This window comes from Trichoplusia ni, chromosome 12, assembly GCF_003590095.1.
Source record: "Trichoplusia ni isolate ovarian cell line Hi5 chromosome 12, tn1, whole genome shotgun sequence".
NCBI classification, from domain to species: Eukaryota; Metazoa; Arthropoda; class Insecta; order Lepidoptera; family Noctuidae; genus Trichoplusia; species Trichoplusia ni.
The window spans coordinates 11,870,200-11,884,473 of NC_039489.1; the positions used below are offsets into that span (position 1 = coordinate 11,870,200).

General features: G+C 33.1%; 1 protein-coding gene and 2 non-coding genes across 3 annotated transcripts in view; 2 read left to right on the top strand and 1 right to left on the bottom strand.

Moving 5' to 3' along the window:
* Window positions 1-4,387: 4,387 nt before the first annotated feature.
* Window positions 4,388-14,274, top strand: part of LOC113499458 — a 125,775-nt gene continuing 115,888 nt past the window's right edge. The window contains exon 1 of the mRNA XM_026879943.1: window positions 4,388-6,336. Coding sequence (XP_026735744.1) covers window positions 6,186-6,336 — 151 coding nt within the window. The 5' untranslated portion in view covers window positions 4,388-6,185. The remainder of the gene's footprint in view (window positions 6,337-14,274) is intronic.
* Window positions 10,887-11,005, bottom strand: LOC113499738. Its single transcript, XR_003401133.1, has one exon. It is a non-coding gene; the product is annotated as a 5S ribosomal RNA (ribosomal RNA).
* LOC113499733 lies at window positions 11,532-11,650 on the top strand. Its single transcript, XR_003401129.1, has one exon. It is a non-coding gene; the product is annotated as a 5S ribosomal RNA (ribosomal RNA).

Genomic DNA, 14,274 nt, shown 5'->3' on the forward strand with positions numbered 1-14,274 from the left:
GGGAAAGAGGACGACCAAAGACAAGATGCATGGATTGTGTAAAACGACGATATGCCTGCAAAGAGGTTTTCTTGTACGACAATATCAGATAGAACGGCATAGAAAAAAACACAATAATTTCTAATTTTAACGTAACCACCTTATTTTCAATTCAGTATAAAGTGCATGTACAATTAAACAAAAACAACAAAGTTATTTCAAATATAGTACAACATTGTGCATATAGAGTTAAAAACGTAATTAATACCAGACAAGAACAGCCCATCAAACAACGGCTCGTAAATTGGTTTCTCCCCTTCGAGTCCTAACTGCTAGTATGCAAGTGTTATTTGCAACTATTTCACGCCAATGTGCCCCCGGCGTTATACCAATCAATACGCACTCAATCAATTAGAGGGTCAATCAATGCTGATAAAAAGGAATTTATGATTATAGAAGCTTTTTATATTATTTTAGAAAAGATCGTGGCTAAGATATAACCGCATAAGTGAATCGATCACAGGTTAAGCTACGCTTGACGCGGTTGGTCCGTAAAAGGGTGACTATCTTTGTCATAACGAGTTCCTCCGTGTTTCGGAAGGCACGTTAAATTGTGGGTTCTGACTTTTATTCCGACACCTTTGATAGTCGTTAAAGGTAGTCAGAAGCTTGAAAAGTCTGACAACCAGTTGTACCAAAGGGTATCGTGTTGTCCAGGTAACTGGGTGGAGGAGGTTAGATAAGCAGTCGCTCCTTCTAAAAAACTAGTGCTTAGCTGAATCCGGTCAGACTGGAAGCCGAGCCCAACATAGTTAGGAAAAGTCTAGGCCGATGACGATGAGAAGGTTTTAATATGATGACTCGGTAGTTTTTGAACCATGTCCTATTTAAATAATATTTTATAATAATCTTACTGCGGGCCGCTGAAACTTTATAGAATAGTAAATGTAAATAAATGACGCTTAAATATTTAATATGTATGGAAATCATTACGATTTGAACCGTCATCTCCATGCTTCCAGTGTTTTTGCCAATCCCGATAGATACATGAGTGAACAGTTATATCATTTAAGTATAAAAAGTCGGTATATCAATTTTATGTTATATCAAAGATTTATGAACCAAGTATAGCGAATTTTATAATGAAACCAGCTACCAATTGCCACTTGGAAACTAGAAATAGCATGACACTCATCAAATTCGATTTAATTGAAAGACATGAGAAAAGTATAAAAAATATATTAAAATCTTACCGTGTAATCGCTTTATAATTATCACTACTAAAAGAGGAAGTAGATAATTGTAGTTTTAAAATTATAACCTATAAAGTAAAAATGGATACTAAAATAAAGTTGAAGGAGTCCTGAAATGAAGATAGAAGTAATGTAAAATCAAATTACAGCTAGATTATTTGATGAAAAAAAAAAGTTAATAGTAAATCCCTCGAATTACATGAGCTTTATTTTATTTCATCTGATGAACCTTTCATTTATCGAGATAAACTATGAGCATCACGCTACAGCCAATAGCAAAATGAAGGATGCGGGTAACACTTCGGGATGCAACTAGCTACATCTCAACCTAGCATGTCCTAGAACTGCATGTTACTGATTTCAAGATTTGTCTCTCCAACATAGCCATTGACTGCAGTATAACTCTATATAACAATATTTACTTGATCGAGTATGTGTTTCACTCTTCTATCCATAATATAAACATGATCAACATAAACTCCGACACCATTTTCGTCCAAAAAGATTGATTGTGTTATCTTCGCTTTTACACTTTGACCAAGGAGTCCCGATTTGGTTTTAAATTGTAATCCACCGTGGCAGCTACTGTCCGATTTCACGGCTTTGGGCCCGTTCTGATTGCCCTTTGTAGTGGTCTGAGTGTGGTTTAAACTTAAAAATAAAGCGTCTGCAGTAAAATTGTTACGATGAAAAATGAAACTCTATTTTTTCCATTTTGGTTGGATTTCTTCTTTCTGTGATTGTGAAAGCTTGTCTAAAAAAATGAAAGTTAAGAAGATAACTATTATATTAAATTTGAATTTGTAGATTTTTATAGTTTGTAGCGTCCTTTTGTTAGGCAACATGGTAGTATTGAAAAAAACTCGAATGACTCTACTCTCCTCTTTGTAGTCTAGAATTCTAAAGTTTATAACACAATCAATTCTTGACTATTGTGTATACTCTCCTAACCAACTAAGAGCGTTCGTATCGTGGGTTCCCTGCGTATAGCATTTGTGCGATCCACGAATGCTTGTCCTTGAGGCTTGATGTCGGAAATGCAGGAGTCCTTTTGTTTCAAGAATAAAATTATAATGAAATAATATATTTTAAATTCCCGCTTACTATTATATTTTGAGCCCTATCTCGTATAAAGTTGCATTTGGACTGGCGACCATTACAGTAGCGGTTGTCAATCGCATTAACACGAATTTATACCTCTTTCCCATTACCGCATTATGCATTCATATCAATTTTAATATTTATTATACACTACCTTTGAGTTATAAAATTTTATGTTCATATTATTTGATTGTAACAAATTTATCAGTGTACCAAACAAAATTACTCCATTTGCACACGCTTCTACGTATCGTAATGACAGCACTCTATTTCGTATTTAATGTAATTATTAACTCTACAATCATTTAATACTTGTTTGAATATTGATAAAAAAATGAACAACTACATTCTAGTAAAAAAATATTTTACAGCAATACCATCAGCTAGTCACGACCATGATTTCAAATCTCACCCCTCATTCGTGTTAGCCCTTGCGAAATTCTTTCGCGGAGAACCACTAACGCCATCTATTGACATGAGTCATGCTATAGTTTTATATGTGAGTCCATTGTAAACAGTTAGTCCAGTTGTAACTTAATAACGGGTATTCTATTGGCTATATGTGACGTTTGTCTTTTATGTTCAATTGTATTCATAGTTGTTTTAAATGCATTAAATAAATCCAATTCTTTTTCATCGTCTTTAAAATATTTTGCTCCATCCAAACTGTATCATTTATTGAAGCATTCACTGAAATATGTTCAACAAACAACAAAGAAGTGATTTAATTAATAGTTATCGACCTGTTCATAATTGGTAATTACACGTTTACCCTTCATGAGATCAACTCATAAGTTGTATCACGTATTCTTTCATAGCAACTTACTTAGTCATCTCTTGCGTGACCTACTTTCGATATGTTAAGTCATTCGATCGCTTCACTGAACACGTTTGAACTTGCTTTATCGGCACTAAGGTGTTTAACTTTATGTTTAGAAGGTTGTAATTCATTGGGAGGTTATACAGGATTATGATTTACTTTGTAGTGTACAATGTATGGTTCATGATTTTCAAATTCATGATCCGAACCGAAAATAGAGACATTTGTGTTGCCAAAATTATTTTGGGAATTTAAATCTTTTGGATTGTGTTAAAAGTTAAGAACAAATTTGAGCTTGTTTTTTTGATAATTCATTGAACTTTGAGTATCTGTAATTTGATCTGGCTTTGAGCGTTTAGACTTTTTTTCATCATCATCAACAATATTTACTTGTTCATTAAACCTTGCCTCATTAATTTCTTTGGTCTTGGCTAATGAGTCGTCAAACCAGACATTATTTGCTTAATCTTAATATCCCATCACGTTTAATTTAATCGTTTAGCACTTACCGACTAGATTGCTAATATTTATAAAGTTGTAAGTGCTACTGGTTTAGAATTAATTCATAATATAATAATAATTAATTTTATCGGCAAATGAATTAAAGCGTTAATTATATCTGAAGTACTTAATTATCTAGAGATCAAAGCTTAAGTATTCTAAGTTATTAATCTATGTTAGGAGTGGAAAAATGCTTTTTCTTGAATCGCTATTTTCCCGAATAAAATTTCTTCATTAGTAATTTTACCTAGGTCCCTGATAGAGATTTTTCAATCATTTATTAGAATTAGGTGATAGCTCAAAGCAGTGAGTAAATTTTCTCACCATTTTCATAGAGATACAAAAATTACATGATTGCTCTTAAATCCATGTCTTCCATAATTGTTTCATCCTTATAATTCCAGAACATAAGTGAGACATTGTTCGAAAAACCTTTAACGCTTGGTTGAGCCTTTAATTTCCCAAGATGTGCGGTCGTGCAATTAAATTTATATAAAAAATGAGTCAGGAATCATCCGTAGTCCTTGGAGTGACTTTGTTTGCTATGACTAATATTACGGCAGTGTCGAAAACCTTAGATATGTCGTTTTAGTTTATATTTAGTGTTTGGTGAAGGCAGTGGTGTGAATTTAGTATTGTGGTGGCTTAGTATAGATTTTTATCGTCAGGTGTTGAAGTAAGTTTTTTTTTAAATAGGCTCAAATAATTTTTAATTTGTGATCTGTTTTAAAATTAGTCTGAATTTGTGTCTGCATCCTCAAAAATATTTTGGTGTAGTGTATTTTAATATTTTTTCCACGATCTTGTAAAGTGTGATTTTTGTGTGTTGGTATACTTAGCCTTTTTCACTGCACTGTAGATACCTGAAAATCATACATTTCGCTTTCTCATATCTCAACCATTTTTTCGAACCGAAAATTAATCGCGAGATAAGTACAAAACTATTTTTAAAATGTTTCACATAAACTTTTGCCGAGCTAGTAAAGTCGTATTTACGATAAAAATAAAGAAATGGATATCAAACTAAAAAAAAAACTGCTTTTAAACAATCTAAATCACTTCGAAAACAAACACAAAGATAAATAAAATCACGCAATCGGGCGTTAAGTATTACCATTTAATGTAACATTGGTTATCAATTTAACTGCCGGTAGTCAATCTAAACAAAGGTTTCACTCGACCCTAAACGCTAATAAACCTAAAAAAGCACCTCGGATTTCACAAACCAACGCGTATGGCAAAACCGCGGCCATTAAAACAATTTTATAACGCTTTTACATACGTAATAATTACTAATAATAAAACACACGCGCTAACTCCTGTCACAGTGCCGAGACTATCAGGATCAAGTTTACGTGTATCTCCTGAACAAAGAGCAGTTAAAATATCGCGAAACGAGATATACTAAGTTTGCGGCGAGAGCCCGTGGTCGAGTGAACGCTTTCCGTTTAACAACCCCGCCGTAGCGAGTCCTCCATTCTTACGTCACCTCACCCCATACTAAACACGACTCCTGATTGGCCAGTTCACTTTGCCGCGCTTTCTACAACCAAAATCCAAAATGAACACTATCCTCTCTTCCCTTTCCACAAAGGGACGGATTTGTGTCATCGAAACGAGAGAACTACACTTTGTCGATCGCTGTTGTAACGTGATGTAACCTGTGTGAAAAGAGACACGTGTATGTAGCATCGGAGAGGGGGAAAGGGACGGGGAGAGTGGTGTCGACGTTGATTGTAGTAGTAGAGTGCGAAGGGAGCGTGCTACCGTGCGTTCCACTATTTATAATCAAATGGGTTTCGTTAGTGTGCGTGTGTGCACACGTTATGCACCACACCAACACAGGGGACGCGCCGAGCGAGGCAATGATGTGCACGAAGTATTATCCCTTATTACACGATTCGCTTCCGCGCCGGCCGCACGTGCAATAGTCGTCTGTCGACCTCTTTTGTAGAGCGGTGTGCGAAGTCAGTTTGTTTACATCGGTTAGCCGCAGCGATGCATAGTGCGTTAGTTAGCGCGATTGTGTCATCGACCGTGCGCTGGTTATACCTAAATTGCGAGTGATTTACGGACAATGTACCGCACGAGTATTTTGCGGCAAAAACTTTTTGTGAACTTGTGAACTGTTGAGGTCGGAACTTTACTTGTGATCTCATTACCACCAAATTGAACTGTGTAGTATTATTTATTTCGGACCCTGTGCCATTCGTGTGTCAAAGTGAACTTTCAAGTGATATTTTCGCACAATTGACTTTCGAGAATTTTTGCTGAGAACATTTTTGTACGTCTTGAAATTTTTTATGACTGATCAGAAAATAACATTTTTGACGATAAAATAATTTTGGAAGACTGAGATTGAAAGTGGGAAGTAATTTTTTGACTGAATCAAAATTTTTCTAAAACTGAAGAATTGGATCCAAAAGCGGAGAGGAGCTTTAAACAAATAGGCACACAGCATTTATGCATAACAAACAAACAGCTATCTGTCCACGCTTCTTCCGTAGAAAAAGACGTAGCGAAAGACAAAGATGGCTATAGCATTCAACTTGCCGAGTGAGAGAGAGGCAACTGAGGAGAACTTTTCGCGGCTGAACCGGCTCCTAGCCGAGCTGTACGAAGTTCTGTGCCACATATTGGTATCACGACAGCCTGGCCAAGAAGTCCAGGACAATAGGCGAGGTGAGTGTCCTCGTGAGCATAACACACCACCTTACCACTTAAGATGCAATTCGACCTACATCGTCAACCTAGTGATGGTTGTGGCCATCATCAAAGTATCCCTCGCGTCGTCCCTCTTCAATAGCATCAGATAAAATGAAGATTGTATTAGATAAGTATTGTTGACAGTGATACTGCAAAGCAGGTCTGGACTGTTGTTACGTATTTTTAAGTCCATCCGTATTTTATTTTGTGCCTATTTGTTCTGGAAGAGATGTTGTGTCCAACTGCACTTAAATTGTAAATGGTGGTTACTTCCGAATTAAATTGAGGTGGCTCCACAGCTCAATATAATTCGACATTGCAATTCTAACATTTATTCCGCTTTTTAAAATGAATTTTGCTTTTTTCAAATTTGAGTGAAGTTCGACAAAACGCCTCAGGGATTCTGAAAAATAATTATATTTTTTTATGTCGTGCATTTAATAAAATGTTTATTATCGTGCGAAAATATTTTTCTATAGATTTGTTCTTAAGTGCTTTCGCCAATAATTTCTGCCGCATTTTACAAAATAATTTTACCAGTGATTACAAAGACAGGTGATTTGTAATTAATTTAATTATTTTAGTGTTGTTAAGTTTTTTGATTTAGTTACATTTCCATTTGATCTCTTGTTTATCAATTTTAGATTCATTTAAATCTAGTTTAATTTATTCCAATTAATTTCGATGGTAAACTTAAGAAATATTAATAACATACTTTTTCTAAGCCACGTATATAGATCTCAATTATAATTTTAGTTCCAAATAATTTCGATAGTCATAAATAGAATTCGTTTTCATTTAATTAATTTTCATTCGAATCGATTAGAGACCAAATATTAGTTAAATACTATACGAAATCGTAAAGAAATATGGAAGCTTATGAAAGCAAAAAGCTATTGAAAAATCTTAAAAGGAAAACTATTGCTAAAATATTTCCTTAATACGATTTATGTATGAAAATTTTAATTTAGTGTATCTGTAAATATCAGGTGAATTTAATATTTTGTTAAAGCCATAATTTGTTTAAAAACTATGTTCTGTTTCTAAAAAGTGTAAAAAAACTTATAAAAAAATTACATTGTTTCCTAATTTGTATAAACGATATAGGATTAATAATTTGACCTGTAAATATTGCATTTAAATGTTTGTGATTTTTTCTTACTAAGCCTTTATAACTATTTACACGTACCTACCTACTCTAAATAAGAACAACATGTAATCGAATCGTATAGCCTGGATTGTGTTATTTTTTCCTCCCAATCATTTAATGGGGTAATAATAATATTGTGAAATAAATATTATTTTGTAAAACTTACTCATGTTTTTTTCTGACTTGCGACCTTAACCTCAAATACTGTCGTACACCAACCATCTAACTGAAATATTCAACAAGAGTACAAGTGCTTAAAAAATACAGTGAAATTAGGTACAGGGATAATTAAAAAAAAAAATCAGTAAAAGTAGGGTTAATAAACAAAAATGAAGTCGAGAAATTATGACACAAAATAAAAAAACAAAAACAAGGCAGATATAAAAAAAACACCCCAACGATAAAAATAAACGAGTAACAAAATTAAATGAAGCAGATAAAAAACTAAGCGCCACAAATGATAACACAGCGCAAACAGAGTCCAAAGCTTTCGTCGATCAAGTCAAAAATATCTCTTGTTTATACTACATCACCGGGACATGTTCCGACTAGTTCAGAAATGCAGAGACAGGATAAATACAACACTTGTTATGCCTGTAATATGGGTATTTACACTTAGCAGTGATAATTGCTGCGTTACTTTTTATACCGAAGCAAATATTGACATTGGATATTGTATATTTGGTGTAAATGGTTCTATGGATGAAATTCATGTCAGTGTAGTGGAAAATGATAAAATTGAAGCTTTTGTGTTAGATAAGGAAAATTAAGATATAATAGAGGAAATTAAAATTATTTAAATAGTAAAGAAAGAACAAGTTAGTCATAGAAAAATTGTGTTTAATGTTAAGTGACGTGCAGATAAATACTGTTAACGGTTTACTTCATATACTCAACTATAGGGCCTTAGAATTCTGCTCACAAGCCTATATAAGTTCAAAACGTTACGAGAAACATGAACTAGTTCAAGCTTGGCGGGACGTAAACTTGGCACGCTCTAAATCGTGGTCGCAGTCACGAATCGGCACGGCCCAAGTCATGAACTTCATATGCAAACAATATTTCTATTTGTTCCGATAAAATCGGTCCTAAATCAAAATTTCAAAAAAAAAGGGTTATTTTAAATTTTTCTTACATTGGAATAACTATAAATATCTGACCAAGAAATAGCTCAAAAAAGTTCCATCAAGTAATCAACGAAAAAATGGAATTCGTATTCCTATAAGACAAAAAAATAGAGACACTAATGCTTAGACCAACAAGATTAGATCTATATTCTTAGTAGAATTTTAAGTATAGAAAACAACAAAGAAACAAAGCAAAATAAAATAATACATCGCCAAGAAGTCATAGATTACACCATTACTCAGGTTGGCAATGGACTCGATGCAAAACACTCGACAATTGAAAGCGAAAATCAATGGCAACTGGACGGATCGTGGACGAAGAAATCGAAATCTATAAATGAAATGCGTAACATGCATATGAAACTAATAGCATGCATAATGAGGAATCAATTGCCGGACTTATTGGTGGAATGTGAACAAGCAAAAATGTTCCTTTATTTAAAATAATTAAAGTTTTAAATTCATGGACTTGAAATTTTGAGATATGACTTATTTTGCATTTGATACTCATTGTTTGACTTGCATTAATTAGTTGTCACAAAGATTATATTTTTAAGTAAGGATTCCTTTAGAGGCGTACTCTATTGAGAAGTCAATATACTTGTAAAAATTACTTCACCGAATAAGAAAGCAAAATTCACTTTATAAACAGTGTGGTCTAAAACACCAAATTGTGTTTTGCGTCTATTAGACCCCAAATTTCTATGTATTTTATCCCAAAGCAACAGATGTCATCGTCTTCATGTATTTTCTGAATGGTAAGTATAAATTTGTTCAGAAAGTAAGTCACGGTTTTGACGTATTTTCGATTACAATTGAAGTGGAAAGAAACGGTTCAGCAGTTTTTGAGATTTTTTTTTATTTTGTCAAAGGGAATATTGCCGTCGGCATTGTCACTATCGGCTGACGATTGTATTGAGTTTTTTAAGGGATAGGTAATCAAGAAATAATAGTTTTGATGTCTCATTGATGTTCGATTGAGAATTAAAGTACTTGAAAGCAGACAGAGAAGTTAAAGTGAAAGTTATGAGAATAATTTACTGGAACTGATAGGTCAATAAAAAATGTGAGTTCCAAATGTAGAGCAAGAAATATCTCTTGTTGGTGTTTCTTAATAAACATGATAAAGACAATATTCAAAACTATACAATGAACAACATCACTGTAATTAATGAATATTCAAAATGATGACAAAAACTTAAGGAAATTGTGAATCAAAAATATTTTTTCTGTTTTTAGAATATAACACAAAACGTTATTTATCAATGCGAAATAATTCCGACGGTTATTATACTGTTTTTATTGCCACAATCCAGCAACCAACCAAATATCCAACGGAAATATTGGGCGAAATCAGTTTTGCAGAGTTTTTGGAGTGTCTTTTTAGAGTCCTATACTTTAACACAGCTTCATGACATTGACACTTCTGTGTTTGGGTGTAATTTATCTATAATAGGAATGTATTTAGTTCAGACACATAACCATAATATACGGATAAACGTACTTATAAATAAATAAGCAAGATTATCAGTTGTCTAGTACTCATAATAAAAGCTTGCTCAGTTTGAAACTAGATGGCGTTGTGTGAAAGAAAAAATGGGGTGTATCATTTAGGGTGCATTTTATTTGCGTTCAAAAAATGTGATTTGTAGAGCGTATCACGAAAAACCTCCAATGATAATTGTCGTTATTTGCCTTCCCAAGATTCATAACATCGCTACGTAGATGAAGCAAGACTAGCATTAAAAGCACCAGCTGGTTAAACTAAAAGTATTCCAGTACATTTCTCTATAAATAATACAACTGCTTGCAAGTTTAATGCGTCTAATTTATGACTCCGTCTGTATGTTAATTTTGGTCTATTTATGTTCAAAATTAGCACTTTGTCAACCATACTTGTGCTTGGCGCTCGAATTCTGGTTAAGTCAGATTTATTACTAAGAGCTAATGTCGTCAGCAATGAGAACTAATATTTGAATTATAGTGCTGGTACTTTGATCAATAATATTAGCTGTACCGGCCCGCCGAAAGATCCGTAGCCTTCGGTTACCTTGTCAAATTAGAACCTATTTCTAAAACTAAAATATCTCAAGAAACGCTAATTATCATGAACATAGACTTTAAACACCAATACAGAAATGATTTACAGACAGGAAAAAGTAGAACCGTTCTAAGTTTTAAGGACAGAAGATTATTATAAAAAATATATTTACTTGATATAAAATAAATAGTTAATAAAAAAGCAAAAAAGCCAACGACACGCGGTATTCCCAGGCGGTCACCCATCCAAGTGCTAACCGCGCCCGATGTTGCTTAACTTCGGTGATCGGACGAGAACCGGTGTATTCAACGTGGTATGGACGTTGGCGATAGCAAAGCTGAACTTTTCGTTTACTATGATAAATTTAGTTAGATACGTTTTATTTTGAGTCAAGGTCAGTTTTACGCGAGCTCCAAGCGATAAACAGTTAAAAACGGATAACATTACATAATGAATCCTAAAATTATGAAGTACATGATAAAATATCAGTAGCGAAAAAATTTAACTTGTTGCAAAATTAACATACGACATTTTAATTGCCTATTATGCTAGAGTAATTGTTAAACTTTGCACCTGTGAATTCTGTTCCGAATTACAGGGTTATAAATAAGGAGAATGTATCAAATAAAACAATCTTACTTTGTGTTAATATTAAGATTATTGGAACTAAAAGTGAAAATATTTGGCTGCCGCTTTAATGATAAACTATTCTTTTTTACAGTGGTATTAAGCAATGAAAATCTTCAGCATCTTTAATACACGTACTTCAAAAAATACGGCACTCTACATATTTTATTCTATTAAGAAGTAAACAAACAAAATGAATATACACATTAAATTTGACTCTACATTCGCTAACGTCCATACCACGTTGAATACACCGGTTCTCGTCCGATCACCGAAGTTAAGCAACATCGGGCGCGGTTAGTACTTGGATGGGTGACCGCCTGGGAATACCGCGTGTCGTTGGCTTTTTGCTCTTGTAATTATTTTTTAACTTCATTCTAAAGCATTTTTAACAATAATTTCTTCTATTTTCTTAAGATAACGAAAGAAAATTTGGACTGTTACTTGTAGAATAATAATTAAATTATTCAAAGGCGCATTAAAATTCAAACTGATTACAATTCGAATAAACGTAAACAATTCGTTCTGATTAAATTGGACAACCGCTTTAGATTGTAATTTGTTAAACTAACTTATTTTTACGACCAACATAAATAGAGCCCTTGATATTGTTCTATTTGTTGCTAGTGTTCGTAGAGTTTTATCTCAATTATTAAATGCTATTGGTTTAAAATGATTAGAATGGATTTTAATCTTATTTTAGTACTAGTTAATATCTCTGTTGAGATACATTTATTTAATTTGGATTTTTTTAAAGTACCTGCTTTTAAAAGATTAAATACCTACTTTATTTATGCATAATGGATTAATATAAAAAAAATCGAAAGTAACTGGCTGTACTAAATTCTGCCTTTCTGCGTGCAAATGCTAAAATTTTCTTACCTAGAAAAATGATTGAAATCTCTATAAAGTAGTTAATATCATTTCAGATTTCCAGCTAGTCACAAATAACGTACATCTAAAATAATCGATAAAAATCAATTCAATGATCATCAAGTAAATAAAAATAAATATCATTTTACTTTTAGCCATATATTCAAAGCTAGCTAACTCTCTTCTTAACAAATTATGATAGTGCTTCGTAGTCTTTGCCAATCGTGTCACCACATCACGTTGACGGAACCCTTTTTTAATCAAACGCAGGTAAAGTTAACACCCCTACTGCGACGACACCAAAAATTGACCAAATTGTGTTATAGAATAAAAGTAGAGTTCGAAAAAACAAGATTTAAGGGCCTTTAACAGTAAAATTATTAATTAAAATAAACTTAATCAATAGAATATGGAAACATCAAAGAAATCTTACGAACAATACAAACAAACTTTTGACAGTAGTCTTAACCGTTCATTGTACTCATAAAAACCTCATTTAATATTCTTAAGTCAAGAAAAACAATACAAAACACATCATAATGTATTATTAACACAAAAATGGACAACAACAATAAAAACGAAGCGAGAGTAAATCAATACTTTTACAAAAAAAATATATAAGCGTGTCCCGTACAAAACTGTTCTACCAAATGTTTTGGGTTCCGTACCTGTAGGGTAAAAACGGAACTCATTATTAACACTCCTTTTTCTGTTCGTCTGTCACCAAAGTCTATCCTATCATGATACATTTCCGTACATCTGCTGATGTAACAACAAATAATAAAATAAGAAATGAGGTTAAGGAAAATCAAAAAATCATAATCAAAAGTTTTTATCTCAAGTAGTTTTCCAGGCATTTCAAAACGTTATAATTATGACTCTACCACGGTTCCAAACTGTCATTCTTATGGAAAAGAACCGGCAAAAACTCCATCCACTCCAAGCAATGTACTGATTGTACAGTCTCAAATTTGAATCTGATCATTCTTTCACAAAATCGTACAAGATTAGAGTCACAAGTCCGACTCGCACTTGCCCAGTTTTTAAGAGAACTCCTTTGAAAGCCTTAAAATATTCTACAGGTGGCATCTCAAACAGGTGCTTGGCTTTTTTGGAACAAGTTCAGACAAGTTCAATAGTGCTTTGTCTGAGTTCATTCCTAGCCCCGATTTGGTATATTTTCATTTTATTTTTATGGAGGAACCGTGGAACGAATGATAATTTATTGCAATGGAGTTTGAATTTAAAGTTTTTTATTTTTATTGGTTGTCTTTTTTGGGCCGTTTGTACCGGTAGCGGATTTTATAGGGTTAAAAGTTATATCGGTTTTGGTTTGGATATATTTGACGTTTTAAAAGCCTTTGAATGTTTTATAGAACGAAATAGGATGGCAATTGTAAGCTTGTAAGCAAAAAAGGAGAATACCAACTCCTAATTTTCAAGAGCATCCAATTATCTTTAATCAAAAAATATGTTGCAGTTTTAAACGAAGTAGCCTAGTATGCGTTATATGCTTGGCCCCTTCAAGTATAGGTCCATTCACACAAGATTAAAAAATGCAATTATGAATAACACCTGTTTAAATCACTTGTAACCGCAAATAAAACACCCTTTGCTTATTCATATAAAAAGTTCGGTTTAAGCGACTTTTTGTGAGTCAATGGTTTGTGTAATCTATTTCTATAAAATCTACATAATATTTTATTATGACATCTCTTATCTCTTAAAATAAGTAGTTCAGTCGGCAGGTTGTTGAAAGGGTGAATCTTTGACGATCTGTTAACAATGAACTTTAAGTTTTAAATATTCACCCTGCTTTGTAGAGTTTTGTATGTAAAGAGCGAGCTTGGTCAGTTTATGCTAAAATGGTCTATATTGTGGTAGTAATTTCCACCATAAGGAAAATAATAAAGTGCAATTTTGGATGAAAGTAACTTGGCAATGAGTTGTCAGTTGGGGGGGGGGGCAGTAAGTTTTTTACTTTTAGTTAACATGGACGTAGAGTTACTTAATAAAAGCGCAACAATTTTATAATCATAATTATGAGCATTTTATGAAAATGATTCATAATTGTACATAAATAAGTTAACGTGAAA